This window comes from Colletotrichum costaricense, assembly GCF_030867565.1.
Source record: "Colletotrichum costaricense strain IMI 309622 chromosome Unknown Scaffold_12.1, whole genome shotgun sequence".
Lineage (NCBI taxonomy): Eukaryota > Fungi > Ascomycota > Sordariomycetes > Glomerellales > Glomerellaceae > Colletotrichum > Colletotrichum costaricense.
This window is the reverse complement of record NW_026848241.1, coordinates 550,285-571,134: the sequence shown is the minus strand read 5'-3', so window position 1 is coordinate 571,134 and position 20,850 is coordinate 550,285. Positions and strand designations below refer to the sequence as shown.

At 54.9% G+C, this 20,850-nt stretch overlaps 8 protein-coding genes across 8 annotated transcripts; 5 read left to right on the top strand and 3 right to left on the bottom strand.

The window, feature by feature from the left end:
- Nucleotides 1-1,021: 1,021 nt before the first annotated feature.
- Nucleotides 1,022-5,578, top strand: CCOS01_11150 (reverse transcriptase; the record flags this gene model as incomplete). The annotated part of the gene is made up of 5 exons (XM_060459303.1): nt 1,022-1,090; nt 1,161-1,265; nt 1,316-4,306; nt 4,390-5,193; nt 5,276-5,578. 5 exons carry the CDS (start codon nt 1,022-1,024, stop codon nt 5,576-5,578), a joined length of 4,272 nt encoding a protein of 1,423 aa, XP_060310035.1.
- A 261-nt stretch (nt 5,579-5,839) lies between these two features.
- CCOS01_11149 (uncharacterized protein) lies at nt 5,840-6,445 on the bottom strand (the record flags this gene model as incomplete). Its single annotated transcript, XM_060459302.1, has 2 exons — nt 5,840-5,883; nt 5,992-6,445. The coding sequence occupies 2 exons, from the start codon at nt 6,443-6,445 to the stop codon at nt 5,840-5,842; spliced, it is 498 nt and encodes a 165-aa protein (XP_060310034.1).
- A 1,028-nt stretch (nt 6,446-7,473) lies between these two features.
- CCOS01_11148 (uncharacterized protein) lies at nt 7,474-9,354 on the top strand (the record flags this gene model as incomplete). The annotated part of the gene is made up of 1 exon (XM_060459301.1): nt 7,474-9,354. The coding sequence occupies one exon, from the start codon at nt 7,474-7,476 to the stop codon at nt 9,352-9,354; it is 1,881 nt and encodes a 626-aa protein (XP_060310033.1).
- A 2,182-nt stretch (nt 9,355-11,536) lies between these two features.
- Nucleotides 11,537-14,945, top strand: CCOS01_11147 (cytochrome P450 55A1; the record flags this gene model as incomplete). The annotated part of the gene is made up of 10 exons (XM_060459300.1): nt 11,537-11,725; nt 11,831-12,094; nt 12,196-12,308; nt 12,394-12,577; nt 12,692-12,850; nt 12,955-13,144; nt 13,321-13,406; nt 13,596-13,735; nt 14,004-14,142; nt 14,253-14,945. The coding sequence occupies 10 exons, from the start codon at nt 11,537-11,539 to the stop codon at nt 14,943-14,945; spliced, it is 2,157 nt and encodes a 718-aa protein (XP_060310032.1).
- Nucleotides 14,946-15,200: 255 nt separating this feature from the next.
- Nucleotides 15,201-16,029, bottom strand: CCOS01_11146 (40S ribosomal protein S26E; the record flags this gene model as incomplete). Its single annotated transcript, XM_060459299.1, has 4 exons — nt 15,201-15,300; nt 15,371-15,632; nt 15,683-15,810; nt 16,007-16,029. The coding sequence occupies 4 exons, from the start codon at nt 16,027-16,029 to the stop codon at nt 15,201-15,203; spliced, it is 513 nt and encodes a 170-aa protein (XP_060310031.1).
- Nucleotides 16,030-17,053: 1,024 nt separating this feature from the next.
- Nucleotides 17,054-17,574, top strand: CCOS01_11145 (ubiquitin-40S ribosomal protein S27a; the record flags this gene model as incomplete). The annotated part of the gene is made up of 2 exons (XM_060459298.1): nt 17,054-17,431; nt 17,485-17,574. The coding sequence occupies 2 exons, from the start codon at nt 17,054-17,056 to the stop codon at nt 17,572-17,574; spliced, it is 468 nt and encodes a 155-aa protein (XP_060310030.1).
- Nucleotides 17,575-17,853: 279 nt separating this feature from the next.
- On the bottom strand, nt 17,854-19,427 carry CCOS01_11144 (glycosyl hydrolase family 18; the record flags this gene model as incomplete). The annotated part of the gene is made up of 3 exons (XM_060459297.1): nt 17,854-18,643; nt 18,716-19,072; nt 19,141-19,427. Coding segments are annotated over 3 exons (1,434 nt in total), but the record flags the coding sequence as incomplete, so codon positions are not given.
- Nucleotides 19,428-20,098: 671 nt separating this feature from the next.
- CCOS01_11143 (uncharacterized protein) lies at nt 20,099-20,386 on the top strand (the record flags this gene model as incomplete). Its single annotated transcript, XM_060459296.1, has 1 exon — nt 20,099-20,386. The coding sequence occupies one exon, from the start codon at nt 20,099-20,101 to the stop codon at nt 20,384-20,386; it is 288 nt and encodes a 95-aa protein (XP_060310028.1).
- Nucleotides 20,387-20,850: the final 464 nt, after the last annotated feature.

The following is a 20,850-nucleotide window of genomic DNA, read 5'->3' as shown; positions in this document are numbered from 1 at the left end:
GAAGGTACGTACTATCTTAGCACCGTGTCTTTTCCACGGTAAGATACCTTACTCCTGATGGAAGTGGACAAACTGCCCGTTTCCTATCAGTGAGGTACTGATAAGATCGGTACCTTACATGGGGGTTCGGTGGCAGTTGGGTGGCAGTGGGTCTCTCATGGGTCTAGGACTCTACCTCACATTAGGTAGGTTTGGGGTTTAGACCTAAGGTACTCTCGACCTAACTTTGGAGATCTTGAGAACCCACCTTATCAGGTTCGCACTCTACCGGCCTGTCACCTGCATGGGCCGGCAGGGACATGGTCGCGTCACGCGAAATTGCCAAAGCGACGAGAGATATGGCAAGCGGCAGTGCTTGCTTTTCTTGGGGTAATTACGGCGTAGCTGCAAAAGTTTGAACATGAGCAGTTGCCACCATCAACAGTGATTGCCACATACATACTGTGTAGGTACCGTGCCTACCTTAGCTACGGATACCGGGAAAAGCGAGCAAACCGAAGCTTCCGTCCCCTTGATTAGGTACGTATCTACTTGAAACTCCTCGGATAGAGGAACAAACTCGGTAATTCTGCCTCTGATTTGAATTCCTCCATCTTCCTATTCGGACTGAACGTCTTCCAATGGACCCCGTTGTCACAATCAGCTCGAACAGGAGTCAGCCATATATGTCGGCCATGCTCCTGTCTCGAGCCTTCGATGACACAACCATCGCCTCTTTCCGTTCATCTCAAGATTACATTTTGTCTTCCTTCATCTTTTCGTCCTACCACAGCTGTCTGAGAAATCTCTGGTGGTCGAAAGGCGCCACGCCGTCCGTCAAATCTTTCTTCGTTGCATTCGAAGCATCGGCCAGACAGTCGCCAACATGAGGCTGCTCTTCTTCCGCAAATGAATATTCCCGTGTTACGAACTTGGTATTTGTGCACGTGAAGACCCTCATTGTGTGCATTGGTCAGACTAACGCAGTCATCAGCCCGTATGTGTAGACGACAGTTTTGTCGCACGAGATCGCGGCGAGAGCATGGTTGCCATTCGCTCACAAGGCCGCACGGCCCGTCGTCTTCGGACCTTGACGACGAATACAGATGCTGTGAGTCTCTCTCTTCAGGTTTCTGGCTCCAAAAAGTCACATGACAGGCTGACCATCCTTGCAAATGTAGTGCAAGTCTCCTTGCCTCGAGCACAGCCAGCCACAAATACCCACTCCACCCTCAGCATCGAGTCCCTCCGCGGAAGGGCAACATGTCCAGATACCTTCCAGTCCGGTAAGTCGAACGACGTACCTTGCTTGCAACAAGTCTGACCAAACCCCCAGGCCGCCGCGGTTGCCACCATACCGGGGCTTCGCCACACGTTTGGCTCTCTTTCCACCAGCACGGAAGCCCATCACTACACCCTGGAACACCTCGACATACTGCAGGCCAACGTACGCAGAGAATCTCAGCGTGTCCGTTTTCTGGCGGATCACGGATCCACTTTGGATCGAGTCCCCGCCATCCTTGCCATACAAGACCCTCCAGTCGAGGTGTTCCAGCTATCAGATTACCATTACGAATATCGAAGCGACTGGGGCATCATCGACCACGAAGACAAGCCATCCCTCGACAAAAAGGGGAAGCAGAAACAAGGCGTCCGGCGCGTGGCATTTTACGTCCACAAATCGATCAACTTGAACTCTTGGAGGGTTGAGTGGGATGTGCCGCACGGCGAGGGATACATCGCCATGTTGGTGCTCCGTCTTGATAACGACAGCGAAATCAAGATCTACAACGTCTACAACCGCAGGCCGGGCAAGTCCTTCATCATGAAGAACTTTTTTGCCGCATGTCGGAACCTCGACAATTGTTTCATCCTTGGCGACTTCAACGCCCATCATAAGGACTGGTCTCTTCCTGACCCCAAGGGGAAAAGGCCAAAAGGGAATACACATGGCAGAACTCTCAACTCAGCGGCAAAGAAAGCAGGGATGCGTTGCCTCGTCTGCAAGATCCCTACATATCGGAGTGGTTCTAAACAATCAACCATTGACTTGGTCTGGGCTGGAAAGGAACTCCGTCGTCGAAATCCAAAGGTCCGAGTTGAGGATGCTCGTGGGTTCCACGAGGACCATTGTGTCATCTACACCACTCTGGACGCTCGAGTTAGTCAGGACGGTAGTAGGAAGTGGAAATTTGATCGCATGAACAGTGTGGACAAAGCGAAATTCAGGAAGAAGGTGGGCGCTACACTGCGTCTTCTGCGAGACTCTGACAAATCCTTGCCGGACCTGTCTTCCCCATCGCGCATCAATCTTTTCGCCTCGGATATTATCAACGCTGTTCAGCTTGCAACCGAAACTTGCGTCGAGAGTCAAGTGCGGAACCCAAACACGCCTCGGAAACAACTACCGCTTACACCCGCTATACGAGACCATCTTGCACAAGAGAGAATTGCCATGAGCAAATTGCGCCGGATGACATTTGGAAAGCGACCATACCAGAAACAGCTACAAGTTCTTGAAGCCCTCCACAGCAAAAGCAATCGTCTGATGAGACTCGAAGGCAGGAAGCATTGGCGGTGCAGAGCTGCCATTCAGTCTTTCCAGGACCCAGGGCTATGGTCGCTGGTGAGGTGGGCGCAACGTCGTAGCAAGATCCAGCGACCACCGCATATGCCCATGTTCAAATCTACCGTAAACAATCAGACCACCATTTGCGGTAGCTCAGAGGAGAATGCCAAGGTTTTCCGGGATTCGATATGGGAGAAAACGCGCGATTGTCCCCCTGACGAGGTCCCGCAGGGTGGGACGTCGAATCTGCTGCACACTGGGTGCCAGATTCCGGCCGCTCCAGCAAGTCCTGCTGGGGGCCCTGATTCGACGCCTGTATGCTGCAACACGCCCACCACACCATCCCTTCCCGAAAGCGTTTCCGAAAGCGTTCCCGCCACACCAGCAGAGTCGCAAGGTACTTCTTGCCCTGCATCAGACTCAACCTCTTTTGCACCTCCGCCTGGGGTCGACCCAGCCCATTGGGCTGCTGCCTTGTCCAGGGAGAGAGCCAAGACTGAAGGTCAGAGAAAAGCCAGAGCTGAAGTCAGGGCTAGGCACGCCGCCCAAAAGAAGGCCGAGGCCAAACGCAAGGACATTGAGAGGCTTATCAAGATAATGGGACATGACAAGCCTCCACTCATTATGGAGAATCATGTCGCCAATGTCATCAAACGCCTCAAGACCGGCAAGAGTCCAGGCCCTGACGAAGTCACGAGCGATGCTCTCAAGTACGCGAGCACCTCCCTGTTGCCCTACCTCACGCACCTCTTCAATGCCTGCGTGCGGTTGGGTCATTACCCCGACTGCTTCAAGGCTTCCATCACAGTCGTGCTTGCAAAAGAGGGCAAGTCTGACTATGCCACACCAAAGAGCTGGCGCCCCGTGGCGCTGCTCTCCACTATCGGCAAGGTCTTTGAGCGGCTCATTGCAGACCTTCTTCGGCAAATATCAGTCCGTCTCGGACTGGTTCCACCCCACCAGTATGGATTCGTCGGCAAAGGCACTTCCAAGGCCGTTGAGTTCATTGCCAATGCGGTGATGGACGGGTGGCTTGCTGCGTTGAAGACGACTCTCTTAGGGCTTGATATTACAGGAGCCTACGACCATGTCAGTTGTGAAGAATTGATCATCATCATGCGCGCCATGGGGATTCCCGAGTGGTTGTTGGCTCTGATCACATCGTTCTTCTCCGATCGAAAAACCAGGCTCCGAATGCCGGGCTATATTTCGATGGAGTTTTACGTTGACATTGGTATTCCTCAGGGAAGCCCACTATCGCCTATTCTCTTTACCTTCTTTGCTGCGCGGATCATCGAGATGTTTGACGAGGAAAACCCCAAGGAAGACCGTGTCTTTGCACTTTCATACGTCGATGATACGTACATCGTTGTTACTTCAAAGGACTATGCGAGAAATTGCGAGCTCATCGAGAAGTGGCATCAGCGAGTTCTGGAGTGGGCCGCACCGCGCGGTATCAACTTTTCTCCAGCCAAGTACAGTGTCATGCACTTTCGAAAGCCTGGTGATCGAGGTGAGCCGTACGAGGGGGTTCCCAACATTCCCAACTTGGCCAAGAACAGCCTGGTCAAGGAAAGGTTGACAAAGAGAAAGAAGAGGGCGGTTCTGAGGAAGAAGCGACAGGACCCAGCGAAGCGACAAGACCCAGCGCTTAGAAACGACGACGATGATGATGAGGAGGAGGAGGAACTTGGCGGTCTTCGAATACTGGGTATTCAGGTGGATCACAAACTGACGTGGGCCGATCATATTGATAGCGTAAGTTTCTCACCATGCCACTCACTCAATTGCCACAACGAACCATCACACAGAGGCAGCCAGCTAACGCATGGCACCACCAGATTGAGCGCAAGGTTGAGACGAAGATGAACTCGCTGCGCGGCCTGCACCAGTCAACGTGGGGACCAGGATTTCATCAGATGAGGAAGATATATCTCACTAGCGTCAGGTCGATCATCTCCTATGGCTGTGCGGCATGGTTCCTCTTTGGCGACAACCACATGATGAAGTATCATCTCACGCAAGCTCTCGTCGACCGGCTTCATTCACTGCAGGCACAATGTCTTCGGATGCTAGCTGGGGCCTTCGGTTCAACACCTGGCGCTGTTCTCCAGAAGGAGTTGAATATTGAGCCCATCACGGTTCATCTCCTAAGACTCGCGACGTGTCAACGTGCCCGTGCACTCGATGGAGACGACCCGGGCTTGATGGAGAGCTTGCATAACCGCTTCTATTCCAGACACAGGTCTGACAAGTTTGACAAACAACCTTACAGAGTCGCATACTACTATGCCAGAGCCGTGGCCAGCGAAGTAGGGACCGAATATGATCATACGACAAGGACCAGGAACCTCGAGCGCCCCGAGTGGAGTAGACTTGACATCATGCACCGGAAAATCGCCATTGGGAAATATGTCCAGCGTCAATCCAACCTATTTTGTGCAGAGCTCTGGCGAGACTATTGCGAGCAACGCCAGATGTCAAAATCTCGCTCAGACTTCAATCGCACTCCGGTCGCGGTCAAGGGGAAATGGGGCAAGGAGAGTCTCAAGATCCACAAGGACCTCACCCATGCCCAGAGCAGCATCTTGATCCAGTGCCGCACCGGGCACATTGGACTCAATTCATACTTATCTTGGAGAAAGGTACGATGTTCCCGAACTCTGTCTGCATTCAGCAGAAAAAAAAACACAACCTGATTGCCATTTGGTTTGACACGTTTCGCAGTGCCCCGACGTCGTGACCAAGATGTGTCCCTGTCGCACAGGTGAACAAACCGTCGGCCACTTGTTCTACGCATGCCCAGACCTTCAAGAGCAAAGATCGCAACTCCCTCTCAAGGACCTCAGGGGCGGCAAGCGAACCCGCAATGGCATGTGTACCCTGGAGGGTCTGCTTACTGAGGGCGCCGCCCAAGCGTCCCGCTGGGCCATCAACCATTTCGGCATCCAACAGTTCACATGGACTTCGAACCATGCAGACTTTGCATCTTTCAAGGATATGGTGCATGCTCATCAGGGGGACTTCTGAGACCCCGGTCTCGTTTGCTCTTCTTCACACACACACACACATACACACACACACACACACACTGTTTAACTCCATCGTTTTGCATTACTAGAGGATTGCCGCAGTACATGTAGACGCTACCCTGCCCTCGAATTCCGCACTGTTCAACCTCAACCCTTTTCGTAAGTCATTTTTGTCGTACAATACCTTGGAAGACCGACGCTGACGCTGAGATTTCGAGACAAGTCTCCCATCCTTTCCTCCATTCCACCCTCTCCCTCGTCAAGGGATCGCCAGAATCGCAGTTTCGACAGCTTGTTGGTAGGCTGGTGTTACGTAAGTGACAATTCTCTCTTGTGACCATCATCTTCGCCCCTCTTCCCGCCCGTTTCTGATCTCCCGTGTCTGGCAGTGTCTGGAGGTAGGCAACCCACTCTTGTGCGTGGGCGCCGGGAGTCTTGCCATCGCGGAGATGGCGGTGGATGTGCCGGAGCACTCGAGAGAGCTTTCTGATGGACTTCCAATGCTGTCTAAGGCGATTATCCTCGAGCTGTAGGAGGAAGCCGAGGCGCCATATCGGTAGGCAATTCCCCTCCCCGTCGTGCAGCGGCAGAACATCCAACGTCCCAGGAGAACGCGCACTAACTGGTTTTCTCTTCTACCACCTACAGACACGGCCCTGTCCGTCTCGTTGGTGCTGATGATGCCCTTCTTGGCGTGGGACATGTTGGCGATGCTCTGCGGCCGCGTTGCTACGCTTCGTGGATCGTGCCCAACGGTGAGTTTCCGCTGCCTACCTCGACTCTCTGACTTTGCTGACGCGATCTCTTTCACATAGACGGCGAGGATTCTGGCGTTTTTCTTCAGGTCTTTTGTCAAGGTCGTCATCGTGGGGTTGGTTTGGTTGTTGGTATCTTGGCAAGCATTTCAACTCAGTATGTACGTCTTCTCATTGAGCCCCAGACAGCTATCGGAGTACTGACAATCTACTTACAGACTCGGAGGCTCTTATAGCTCTTGATGAGAGGCTTTCAAGGGACTCATAACCAGACTTTTCGCCCATCACGGGCGAAGCCATCACGGTTGAAGCCACAGCGATTGAAGCCACAGCGGTAAGTCTGACACCAGCTTTTGCCCTCCCTCCCGTCAACTCCCCCGCCCACTGCACGATCAGAAGAGACATGCCCGCTAATAATGCGTAAGCCACTTGCGGACCTCGATGGCAGGCAGTCAGCAGTACAGTCATCTTTCTCTCATGGCAAGCTTGAAAAAGCATCTCAATTCAAGTGCTGGGTGGGCACTACACTGTTTTATTAAAACTGTATTCTTGTACTTGTGACTCAGAAAGAATTAACTTTCTTCGATAACAAGGTACTCAGAAATCACTGCTATCACCACAGCAGACCGTCTTTTTTTAGTTTTTTCTTCCTAATAAAGGTTTTTCTAAAAAAAAAAAAAAAAAAAAAATGTGTCGAGCAATTGCGAATGTGCAGTGAGGTGGAAGAGTGGATGGAGTGTGTAACAAGGTACTTACTTAGGTAGGTTGGTTCCAGCCTGTGACTCAGAGGAAGTGGCGCTGATGGAAGCCCGCAAGGTGCGCAAAATGACCGAAATGAGTGCCCATGGCACCTGCGGTCCACTAAGGTACCTATAACAAGTAGCGCGAAGTGCGCTATAAATTGCGGTGAGTTTCCATGTGCCCCCCCAACCCAAGGTACCTCACCTCTACTCTTAGCTTCCCTTCCTCGCTTTCGTCAACACGTCTCAGCTAATCACCAACCCACACATACACGCCCACCACAATTGCCCAACTCGCTTCAGCTACTCCAGGCGTCCTTCTGTCACAGAGTCTTCGTCGAGTCGACGGGACGGAAAGCGAAATCCGGTGTCGCGAGACAAGGGCGACACATGACGAGATGGACATCCCGAACCACGCGCACGGCGGATTGCGGTCCGACTCGCGACTGCTCTCCATCCCGCGCGAAGTCCGCGACCTCATATATGAGCACTACATCATCGTCGAGGGGGGATACATCTATGAATCAGACGATCTCCTCGGTGGCAGGCTCAAGAGGGCCGACGGGCGACCCATCGATCTCAACCTGATGTACGCCTGTCGACTCGTCGCCAACGAGATGCGCCACCTAGCCTTGCGGAGCAACACCCTCACGTTCTCCACCATTACGTCGGAATCTGGACCGTCCCCTTTAGCCATGCTTGAAGGTTTGCGCATGCGCGCTGCTCGGTTCGACGGCCTGGTTGGGCGTTGCCTCGACAGATACAGGCAGCAACTGTTACATTTTGCCGGAGGCTTCCTGGCGAGGCGGAGGTTCGAAGAGCAACAGGCGCGGACAACTACGTCAGAAGAGGGCAATCACGACCATGAGGAGAACGACAGTGACGGCTCCAGCAGCGACTTGGCCGCTGCAAGCAAAGTACACGTCGACCCTCCTAGTACTGAAGACCCGGACGGGGTCTCGTCCTCAGGGTCGTCCCCATCTGGCGAGCCGTCATGGGCCACAGCTCAACTTACCTTGGACGAGCTGGCCAAGAAGCACCCTCGCTTCCTTCGAGTCCTGGAGCGAATGGATCATGAGGACTTGACACCATGGAGAGCCTGGGGCTTCACGCATTTTCGCCGTGGTCCCTATGGTGAGGCACCATCTTCATACCTCGAGCTCTGCTGCGACCTCCTTCAAGCCGCGTCTCGTCTGAAACCGAACGACTGGAATCAACTCGAATGGTGCCGGCTCATGAACATCTCGGAAAATCGCTTGGCGGGTGGGGAAACCCGCTCGAGCCGCATCATGCGCTGCTCGGTCAGGGAGTGGGATATCCCTAAGGCCGCCGACCTGAAGGAGCTATCGTCGTGGATCACCGAGGAGAAGCGCCTGCTCTCATCCATCCGCCACGGATCCGACGGCTCAGTCTACCGCTTCTCGGCCGCCGCTTCGGCCATCCGCTATCTCAAGTCCATCCCCGCCGCCATGCGCGCGCAGGTGCGCAAGATTGTCCTCGTGGAAGACTACCGCTCCGTCGCGCATCCGGAGAGCCACGCCCGAGGCCTGATCCCTTTCTGCCGGGAGAACCCCCTCCTGCGGGTCGAACGTCGCGTGAACCTGTGGCGGAACCTCTTCCAGGTCGACAAGAGATGGCACACGCCCCACCAGCAGTGCGAACGCCAGAATCGTGCCGCCACGCGGGCGCTCCGGTCGCGGGACATCACGTCCACCGTCGCGCTCTGGGTCACGGAGGCCTTGGCTCTCGGGCCAGCGGGCATGCCCGCGGCGTCCTTCTCCCTGGTCCTGGACGGCGACCCGGCGCCGCAGCTGTGCGCGCGCATCTTCCAGACCGTCGTGCAGCGCGACGCCGCGTGGCAGCGGGCGTGGACCGAGTCCATGGACCGGCGCCTCGTGCTCGTCCACCCGGTGCTGGACTGGTTCGAGAGGCGGGGCGAGGACGCGGCCAGGGCGGGCGTGCATCCCGTCTCCGGGATGTACGAGTCGTACCTGGGGTACTTTTACGAGGGCTTCCCCGAGGCGATGAGGGATATCGCGCGAGGCAGCAGCGGGTCCGTGGTGCGGTGTAATTTTGACGCCGGCGAGCCGTGGGATGCTGAGAAGGTCGTGCGCGCCAATAAAATGTGGACGTCGGCGCAGTGGAACGAGGGGTGGCTGCGGCACGAGCAGCTGTTTTGGGAGACTGAGGCGCCGTTGCCGGAGTGGCCGGCGTTGCTGATGGAGAATATGATTGACTCCTTTTCTGGATGTAAGAAGAAGAGCTGGAGAGGGCGTTGATGAGGCCGGTCCGTTTCGTAGTCTCTACATGGGACGGGGGCGGTGTCCGGGTCGCATTCTTCTGCTGAACGATGAAGGTATATCTTGGACTTTGAGTCTATATATGTATTCATCTGGGATCTAAGGATTCTACGCCGCGGCTCAGCGTACAGCACACGGTCTGGATATGATTGTTGGCAAGGCATCTCAGAGATGATACAGGTTTTACTTGCTATTTAGCTATAATATCCCCCTCCCGTCGCCATTCTCGTCAGAACTCCTTCGCGGGAGATACCCTTGGCCACGATGCATCATGTTGCAACGCTTTCTCCAGCTCCCTTTTGGATGGATGTGCTGGAATTTTTTTGATTTTTGCCTAATTTGACATATCCTTCTGGGTGGGGCTCATTTGCTGGCTCGCCGAGTCCGTTCCGTTAGCCGGGGCGGGGCGGGGCAGTGCGATTGTATGGTGAGACCGGGCTTCACAGGGTCTTCTCCCTTGCTATTTGTGCAGTTCCGTGTTGTACTTACGGGCCTCCGCTTGGGATCGAGAGACTTTGACGATTGCTGTTGTTGATACGGTGCGTCTGATGTAGCCAGCCGAGACGGTGTCGTCGGACTCGGGCTTCCCAGTCCCCCGTGTACCTTTGTTTTCCATCTGCGAGTTTGAGCCGCAAAAGTGAGTGCAAAGTGGCTTGACGACGGCTGAGGACCAGGAGTTCCGCCTCGTGGCTTGTTTTGATGAGTTGATGCTTCACAAGGGCTGTGATAAGTTGGGCAAAGAAAAGAAAAAGAACACAACGAGAGGAAAAGAGCAGAGAAAGGAAAGGGAAAAGGGGGTAGAGAGGAGAATAAGAAAGGGGTGGAAGAAAATAAGGTAGATACTACTGGAGACTTTGGCCCTTGGCGTGTCGTCTTTCCTGCTTCGCGGGAGACGTGTGTGTTTCTGACAGGAACGGTTCTGGTTTCTGGCCCTTGAAGTCCAGAAAGGCTACTGGGGAGAGGAACGAAAAGTGGCTGCTGACATATGTGTATGAGGTGAATTGGTTGGGTTGTGCTTAGGGCTGGACGTAGTCACAGATTGAAGCTGATCGCATACCCCGGTTCCATCTGTCGTCATCGAGTATCCGTAGGTAGTTCAAGGAGATTGTCAGCCCTGCCAACAGAGTTTGACTTCCAATGTATGGGCCCCATCCTCAAGAGCCGGCGGGATGGTCACCGAAGTGCCAACCCAGGCAAAACCAAAAAAAGGCTTGCACAGAGTTCATCGCAAAAGAACCCTCATCCAGCCCCTCTCTTCCTCTGACTCAACACACGGTGGGCTTGACCATCGCGGTAGGAAGGGAACTTCAGAAAATGAACACCATCCGCGGATATCCAAAAAAGAAAAAAAAAAAAAAAAAAAAAAAAACAATTGGTTGACAAAACTCGCAGCTCGGTACTCTCAGACGTCCGAGTTTTTTCCTAATACGGTAGTCCTCATGACTAGCCAGCCGGAGAATCTGGCCCCACAACGCCCGATGATTCCGGGTCTCGGCGGGGCTGCGGTGGTGGGGCTGAGGTTCCGAAAATTCGACAACTCCGCGGACCACCCCGTCCCCCGCGGCGCTCTCAACCACTAAGCCTCCCGCCCGCTTGCCCGCCTACCTGCCTATCCGCCTGACTCGCCTTATGGAAGCCTGTTTCCGAATCCTTGCAAGCCATGTTTGTTTTACGCGCACGTTGTGACGTTGACATCAATGTAGACCTGACATGCAACACCATGCTCTTCACCCCCTCCCCCCTGTAATACGTCGACCAACCGGGTTGTCCGTATTACACGCCTTGGGCTGACGTCGGGAAGTGTCGCTCACGATCAGACCACACTGCTCGTCGTCCACGACTCTGATGGAGAGGGTCGGGATGGATGAAGGGCGTAATTGCCTACCACTCAACTGGGGACGAAAGACAGAAACAAGGAATACACCCAAGAAGTAGAATTTGGAATTGAATGAATCAACAAAATGGGACCCGTCAAACACCGTCAAGAACGCAGATATAAATACAAAAGGGCACCGGCTCCCTAGAGAACTCCTCGTGTTCTACACACAGACAGAATTACCTTGACGACTCAATGTTCTCGACCTCCTTGCCTCGTCTATCTTCAACAGCGATCAAGCTCCAGCGACTCTCTTCACGCCGCCTCCTCCACACCCAGAAAACAATGACGACAACTACGCCCCCGAGTTTCCCCTTCCAACGCGCCTCGGGCCTCGAACCGCCCGCAGAGTACGCCCGCCTCCGCGCCACGGAGCCCGTCTCGCAAGTGAAGCTCTTTGACGGCTCCCTCGCATGGCTCGTGACGAAATACAAAGACGTCTGCGCCGTCGCCACGGATACGCGTCTCTCCAAGGTGCCATCTCTCCATCCTATATAGCCCTTCGTCCTTCCACTACCCCTTTTTCACACGTCAACGGGGGTATCAAGTATGTCCAAGTGAGCTAACACCACAACACAGGAACGCACCCGCGCCGGATTCCCCGAGCTCAGCGCCGGCGGGAAAGCGGCGGCCGCGAACAAGCCCACCTTTGTCGACATGGACGCGCCGGCGCATATGCAGCAGCGCGGCATGGTTGAGCCGCTTTTCGTGCGGGAGCACATCGCGTCCATGAACCCGTATATCCAAAAGACTGTGGATAGTCTACTAGATAAAATGGTTGAGCAGGGGTGCGACGAGCCGGTTGACTTAATTGACAAGTTTGCCTTGCCTGTTCCGTCATATGTAAGTGCTTTGGTTTACACCCAAGAGCAGTGAGATGAGAGTATCCAAAACGGACATGTTGATGCAGCTACCTTGAGGCCCTGCTAACTACCCTTTCTAAGATTATTTACACCATCCTCGGCGTCCCGTTCGAGGACCTCGAATATCTCACCCAGCAGAATGCCATCCGCACGAATGGCAGCGGTACCGCATCGCAAGCTCAGTCTGCAAACCAGTACGTCCAACTTTACATGTCCCCGCCGCCCCATTTCCCTACTCTCGCGCCTCGTTACCGATGATGACTGACACAAATCGACCAGAGAACTTCTCAACTACCTCGCAAAGCTAGTCGACCAACGCAACATTGAGCCCAAGGACGACCTCATTAGCAAGTTGGTCGTGGAGCAGCTCAGACCCGGTCACATTGAAAAATCGGACGCCGTGCAAATTGCCTTCTTGCTGCTCGTTGCTGGCAACGCGACGATGGTGAATATGATTGCGTTGGTGAGTCACCTGTGTCTTGCCGTCTTCCCGTCTTGACTCTTGAGTGTCTTTATCCTTGGAGCAGACGGACCGCGTGTTTGGGGTCCACGATTCAACTAACATCCGGCACCCCAGGGCGTCATCGAACTCTTCCGGAACCCAGGTCAGCTCGCCCAACTCAAAGCCGACCCGTCGCTCGCCCCGGCCTTTGTCGAAGAGCTGTGCAGATACCACACCGGCTCCTCCATGGCGATGAAGCGGGTGGCCAAGGAAGACGTTATCCTCGGTGGCAAGGTACGTGCTATCTACTAACCACAATAACCTCGGTCAATCTCTTCACTTGTGCATGTGGTTTTTTGTGAAGCGCCCTGGTCCGGACATGCTGACCGTTGACGTAGACCATCAAGGCGGGTGAGGGCATCATCGCCGCAAACCAATCCGGCAACCGAGACGAAGACGTCTTCCCCGACCCGGACGTCTTTGACATGCACCGGACCCCTGACCCGAACCACGCGCTGGGGTTCGGCTTCGGGCCGCACAGGTGTATCGCCGAGCCGCTTGCGCGCGCAGAGCTCGAGACTGTCTTTGGTGAGCCTCTCTTTTCTCTTATGATTGCCATTCATATCCTAGAGGTCATGTTGGCCGTACATGTGACTTGAGCTTGGTGCATAGAAGCAAAACCTTACGTTTACGCGTCGTTCCCCACGTTCGCCCTCTTCCATGGGCCTCCTCCAGTCACACTGAGCTAACCAATCCCATCACAGCAACGCTCTTCCAGAAGCTCCCCAGCCTGAGAATCGCCGTGCCCCTCCCGGATATCGAGTATACGCCCCTGCACAAGGATGTCGGGGTAGTCAAGTTACCGGTGGCATGGTGACCGGTGACGTGGACGGCAATCTTATTGGACGGAGTTCAAAGGGGGGGGGGGGGGCGTAGGTTAGACGGTGTTAAGACCACAAGCCGAAGTCGCCGTCGATCAAGCCCTTGCATAGAAAGCTCGGTAGTTTGAAATATCTCATCACTTCTATTCTCTTCTCAGGAACTTAGCGAGAAACTCCTTCCATGTGAAATCGAGGTGAGAGCGGCGAGTATAAAAGCCAGGACATCAGACGACCGGGAGGGAGGGGGCAAAGCAAAGTTCACCAGTTCGCAGAGGCGCAGCACGATCCGGGTGCGCCGGTAAACCGCGGCAATAAACTGGCATCGACTACCGTCGTCCCAATGTTGAAGCTTGACGGAGCCGAATTCGGCGAGTTTGATTTTTGAGGTGAGTAATTGCAGGATATTTTGAGTTGCGAGCATGCCGTCGGGATGTTAAGCTGTGCTCTTTAAAAGGGGCTGTCTGACGCGAGGTGGAAATGGAGATTGAGGTCAGGTGTTGAAGCAATATCTCTTGATTACTACACTATTCTGCCCAAGATATGAACGAAATGCAAGTCGCAAACAGCCAAATCGTCGTGGGAGACAGGAGCAAGGCGGCTCCATGGTATTCCGTCGAGGCCCAAATCTCCGCCGAGGCACGCAAGATGCTCGAGGAGTACGCCGGCATCCCGCCAGACGAGGTCAGAGACCACGTCGTCGCCATGGTACATGTTCCCTTTCCTCTCCCTTTCGCTTGTTTATACCCCTCGACTACTCCATCCCAGCACAAGACAAGCTGGGATATGGCTTGATGCTAACATAATGCCATCCACAGCGCGACAAGATCTGGGAAGTCTTCCCCTACCCCTGCATCGGCGAATTCCACTTCCTCGACTTCAACCTCGCCCACCGCCCAGGCTACCCGCAACTCCTCGCCCGCCTCCAAGACAACCCATCCGCGCGCCACCTCGACATCGCCTGCTGCGTCGGCCAGGACCTCCGGCGCCTCGTCCACGACGGCGTCGCCTCGTCCAAGATCGTCGCCGTCGAGCTGGAGCAAGGGTACATCGACGCCGGGTACGAGCTCTTCCGCGACCGGGACCGTCTCGAGACGCGCTTCGTCAACGCAGACATGCTGGACGACGGGGACGCGAGGCTGAACGCCATGGAGGGGACGTTTGACACCGCGCACCTGGGTCTTTGTCTGCATCTGTGGACGCGGGAGCAGCAGATGGTTGTGCTGCGGCGGGTGATTCGATTGTTGAAGCAGGAGCCTGGGGTGATGATTGTGGGTCACGCTGCGGGTCATGCGGATGGGATTGAGTTGAAGGGAGTTTGGGATAAGCCTGCGTTGAGGCACAACTTGGAGACGTGGGAGAAGATGTGGGCTGAGTTGTCGGAGCAGACTGGGAGTAAGTGGAAGTTGAACACGGTCGTGTCTGAGCAGATTGGGACTCGGGGAATTGAGAGGCCCAGCTGGTGGGGGAGCGATATGAGATTTGTCGGCTTCGAGCTTACCAGAGAGTAGGTAGTTGACTCGAGTTTCAACAGGTAGAACAAACACGACGAACAAGACATATGGCACGTATTGCAGGGAGCGAGAGAACAGTATCATGAAGCATTTCCTTTGCTAGCCTAGGGCCATGGCCCGATTCCCATAGATGAACATCATCATAAAGCCCAATCCGGTTCCCAAACCATGCCTGAAAGGAGAACTTTTTCATCCACTGCTCGTCATTGCAAACACCTGAAACACCGAGTACCCGAGTAGAGAAACAACTCTTTAGGCCTTGGGGGTGTTGGGGACGATCTTCTTGCCATCCTTGTTGTAGCGGACGCGGGGAGGGGGAGCGCGGTTGCGGCGGCCCACGACGGAACGGACACTGGCAAAGTAAGTCAGCATTGGGGGGTCTTTCACAAGGCCCAAAAGCAACCTTCAGGTGGGCAATCGACCTCCCGCAAGAGGGGAAGGACCGCGTCGCCGAGGTGCAGGGCACGGGGGATATGGGAGCTTCGAGTAGCGCCAAGGTTCTTCTGTAGCGCCTGCGCGCCGCGGTCGTGGTGTGAACCAGACCGACGGGTTGCAGTCGTCGCTCCCGCGGACGAACGTACCGGACAATCTTGCCGTGAATGGCGCAAGAGACACAGTACTGCAGCTTCAGGTACATCTTGGGTACGGTGTACTCCGCGAAGACGGAGGCGTCAGAGATATCACCTGATATTTGTTAGTCTTGGAGACATATTGGGAAGAGGGTGTGAGCATACGGATGGCAGCAGACTCGACCATGTTGCGGATGGTGAAGCGCTTGATCGCCTTATCCTTGGGCGTGCATCGCGAGCAGTTGCTGCAGCGGATGGGCTTGACGTGGCCGCGGCCCTTCTTGTTGCGTCCGCTGTAGGAGGGGAAACCAAGTCAGTAATCGTGTTCGTTTAGGAGTATCATTGCGCATGTGTCCATCTGGAGCCTCAGTCGCCGGCGTCGTCGAGCAGGTTCATGATATCGGGACCCGTTGTCGACAGCCGGGACGTGAGGGTAGAGGCACGTGGGAAGCGCGGTGTATGGGGCGGATGAGGAGGGAATCTTCGTACTTGTTCTTTCTCTTCTTGACCATTTTGGCGACGTCTGACTGTGTGTTAGTAGGTCCGTGAAGGAGAGAAAAAAGAGAAGAGGAGAAGGGGTATATCAATTGCGAGGAGACGTACTTGATCTTTTCTGGCTTGCTGAGTCAAAAAATCGCAATTGGTGGGTTCGACCAGGGCGCGAAATGGTTTTGACGTGCCTTGCTGCGAAGTGGTGGTGGGTGGAGGCTGCGTACGAGTGAGGGCTGGTCCAGGGCTGGAGAGTGCGGTACGGAAAAATGGTGCTCGTGGACCCACCTCTGGAAAAATCCCACTCTGGAATTTTAGGCGAGGATGCACTTTACGCGGGCAAGTCGCCTCAGGGCTGCAGTACGTATCGTATTTCGCACCACACATTCGATTTCCAGACTCTATGGTTGGCCAATCGTAGACCAGCAGGATCACGTGGTCTCGCTAGTTTTCCAGGTCTCGCAAACCCCCCCACCCGGTCCACCCAGCGCCTGCGCAGGACGGATTTACCGTGCGCTGCGACAGACGGCAGTCGTTTCCTTTTAATTTTCCCTCATCCCCAACTCGAACCCATCTGAGGATCTGCTTAGGAAGGCAATAGACATATTGTCGAGGTACGTCTGAAGATGCTTCTGCTCCCTCTTTGTTGGCCATGAGCCCGTTACACCTCTTCTTCTCCCTTTGTTTTCTGGCATTTCGTCTTTCGACGAGTTGTGGACTCTCTTTCCGCTGTCGCCTGCCACTCGACTCTCGCAAGGCGTAATCGCGAAATCGACAGCGTCTTTCGAGAGTTATCGAGGGGGCGCACTGGAAGGGGTCAGAGTCTTTTGGCAGGGTTCAACGGCATGCGAGCGAGCTCGTCGAGCCTGTAAAATCGCTTCGCCGAATGCTCAATCGCTGCCGCCACCCACCAAAGCCATCGACATGCAACGCTGCCGGAAACAAGGGGCAAAGAAGAGGAGCATCGAGGGAGACGGACAGCAATCTTTGCTATCCACCCAAACTTCGAAGCATTTGATTCTAACATTCCGTGACAAGTAGGCAATCATGCAGATCTTCGTCAAGACCCTGACGGGCAAGACTATCACCCTTGAGGTGGAGTCGTCCGACACTATCGACAATGTCAAGTCCAAGATCCAGGACAAGGAGGGCATCCCCCCCGACCAGCAGCGCCTGATCTTCGCCGGAAAGCAGCTCGAGGACGGCCGCACTCTCTCCGACTACAACATTCAGAAGGAGTCCACTCTCCACCTGGTCCTGCGCCTGCGTGGTGGTATGGCCAAGAAGCGCAAGAAGAAGGTCTACACCACCCCCAAGAAGATCAAGCACAAGCGCAAGAAGACCAAGTTGGCTGTCCTCAAGTACTACAAGGTCGACTCTGACGGCAAGATCGAGCGCCTTCGCCGCGAGTGCCCCTCCGACACCGTATGTTTCCCTCTGATGTATCATACTCTCGTTTCAATACTGACTCCCTCAAGTGCGGTGCCGGTGTTTTCATGGCCGCCATGAACGACCGCCAGTACTGCGGCCGCTGCCACCTCACCTACGTCTTCGACAAGAAGGAGTAAATTTTCTCTCTTGTTTCGCGGGCGCGAGGTTACGGAAAACAAAAAGCGACAATTCTGGGAGGATCGGTTCAGGGTTAGCATTCTAGTCGGCAGAAAGCCGCACACAAAACGGGGGCGTTGATGTACACATCACTGGCTGGCAATGACGATGCAATTTCATGACACTATGACCATCTCTCACTCTTTACTCTCCATCATGACTTGTGACGTTACGTGACCTGTGTATATTGGCTCCCACAACTTTGGTTCTTTGGTGACTTGGTCTACCTAACCTACACCTCAACCTGCGAACCCGTTCCGTAAATTGTCATACTTGGTCTCGGGATACGTCAGACAGTTATCCCGCCGCAGCAACCCATGCGGACCACCAAACGTATGAACCACATTCCCAATCAACGACTCGTGCCCAGGCTTATCAGCACTGCTCTCCCACCACATGGCACCACCCAGACCCCATCCCCGAATATACTCAGCCTTCTTCCTCGCCATGTGCACCGTATCATACGTGACCATCTTCCTCCTCCCCGCATCATACGAGTAACTCGCACCCGTCTCCTCGTCATGATACTCCTGCGCGCCCGGCATCGGCAACACCTTGTAATCAAAGACGCCATTCTCCCAGCTCCCCTCCCCGACCCCAGAATACGGCGTGCCAGGACCATCAGTATTCTCAAACGCGCGGCCGTACAGCGGCATCCCTAGCACAATCTTGTCTGGGGACACACCGTGGGAGGTGTAGTGCGCCAGCGCCGCGGCGGTGCTGAACGGCGTCGAGCGCGGGTTCTGCCGGCAGGGCTGGAGGTTAGCCTGGTGGCCGGCGGTGGTGTCCCACGAGCCGGCGTAGTCGTAGGCCATGAGGTTCCAGAAGTCGAGGAGGGGGTCCATGGCAGGGAGGTTGAGCTTTTGGTAGTTTTGGGCGCCGGCGGGGCAGGCGACTGTCAGCTCGAAGTGGTACCACTCTGGCAGGGTCGAGGCGTAGTTGTCCATGGCGGAGCGGACGGCCTGGAGGAGGGCGACGAAGTCGGAGGCTTCGGAGGGGGATTGGGGGTATTCCCAGTCAATGTCGATGCTGTCACGTTTGTTAGCAGGTTGATTTAATCAGTTGGGGGTAGGATACCCGGGGTGGGACTGGTAAACGTACCCATCAAAGCCCAGGTTCTTGATGAGGTCGACGCAGCTGCGGGCAAAGGTATCGCGGCCCTGGGGCGTGCTGGCGGGGGCCTTGAAGTTGGACGAGTATGTCCAGCCGCCGACGGACAGGAGGATCTTGAGGTTGCGGTTGCGGCGCTTGAGGAGGTTGAGCTGCTTCATGCAGCCGTAGAGGTTTGTCCCGACGTCGTTCCAGCTGTCGCCCTCCCAGTGGATGTCCGTGTCGGCCCAGCCGTCGGTGAGGTGGACCTCGCCCGTGTCGGAGCGCACGTTGGCGAAGGCGTAGAGGATGTGGGTGAGGTTCTCGACGGGGAGGTCTTGGGGGCGGTGCTTGCGGGCGTAGATTGCCCTGGGAAGCGATGGTGTTAGTTACGTTTGCTTTGAGGGTAGTCCTCAAGAGAACTGCTGATGACGTACCAGTTGACAAAGTAGGCTACCGAGCGGAAGCCTTGGACTGGACCGCCGCCCATCGTGTCTGTGTTGTTTGATCTGAAAAGGGGGATATGTAGGCGTGTAAAGAGGTTCGTGTAGGTGTGTGTAAGGAAGATGGTGGTCAAGAGGACTATGGCAGAGGTGACGAGGGTTGTCGAGCGTCCGAATTGCATACAGGACAGACGAGGTTCGTTGCCAAGATATTGACCGTAAAGGAAGGGATGTTTATAGACAACAGGTCGGCAGGAGGGAGGCAGACGGTTCTTATTGCTCGCTGGAGGTGTTTGTCACTGTTAGGTCAAGTCAGGTTTATGCGACGTAAGGCAAGGTAAGGTAGCTAAAGGGTAGCGGCAACGGTGATGCAGCTTGTCCGGGGACTTGGAATGAATAGCCCCGCGTAGGACAACTCCAATGGCAATGGGCTTTGGGTCGCAAATACGAGTGCGACACTGCCCCTCCTGGCCCCCCTCTATTCCAAGCTGTGCCTGTGCATCCCGGACTCTGTATGGATGCCGTGGGTGGTTGACCCCAATATGCGGCGCAATGCTGCGCGCTGTTACTGGAGCTTGGAGCTGGATGAGGCGCGAGTTGTCGTCAGCTCCCACAGTTGGCTCCCCTCCTGTGTGGCTTGAGCTGGCAACCTGGACGTCACTCTGGCAAAGCCACGGTTTGTGGCTGGGCATGGACTAGTCTACATTTGTGCTGCACCTCTACGCCGGTAATAATAGGTACCTAATTTTAAGGCAACTTGGTTGGATTCTCGCTTCGCCTTGAGCAGGCGGGTGATCTGCAAGAGCAAAGTACTTTCTTGCAGAGTGCGACGCTGAGAGACATCCGAGGGTTGCCTCCCATTCAAGCGCGTATTATGTAAGGGAGCAGGACAAGCGAGCTTAGGTAAGGATATCGCATAGACCCCGGCGCCTCTGGATTCGCGCATGGGGGGATGGAGAGCACATGTCTGGTCCGTCCCCTCCCCCCGTTGAGCACCGGCACTTCCGTGCTGTGGTGGGCGGGAATGGGCTGCCAACGGGATGTCGGAGACGGTGACAGACCGCCTGTATCGTCATGGGATGGCCCCAAAGTGCGGATGGACGGTCGACATGGGACGAAAAAAAGTGTTGAGAGCCCGAGCACCGACGATGGTTCTGGACCCTGGCGTAGGGTCTCTTGTTGTTTTGTTTTCAATTCGATGACTGTTGTCAATATAGTCATTCTTGAGATTTGCATATGAGAATGAGCGATGTTGCAATGTGAAGCCATCTTCTCTGTCTGTATTAATTGGTGATGATGAGAATAGTTAGACTACCTCAGGTGCCGACATGCGTCCTCCAGCCCGTCGCGGACAGCGCGTGTCGGGGAATTGTTTCCATCAAGTCTCCGATCTCCTACACGTTCCGAATTGAGCGATTGTCTACACTGTGCCATTGCGGGCAGAATGGCCAATTCGCTTCTGTATCTTTACACCCAGTAGGCAGTAGCAAATCCGTGGATAATTAAGAGAGGCGAACAAAGAAAAGTCTTTCTCTCCCCAGCAACACCTCGCATAGGGGGTGATGGAGTACCAGCTAAATAGACGCAGCTTCCTCCAAGATCCCAACAGGGTGGATCGCCAGAAAAGAACGGAAAAGGACAATACTGCCTTACCTAAGGCGCCAGTTGCAGCCCACCCGCGTATTACCTGGTGCCGCCATTCGT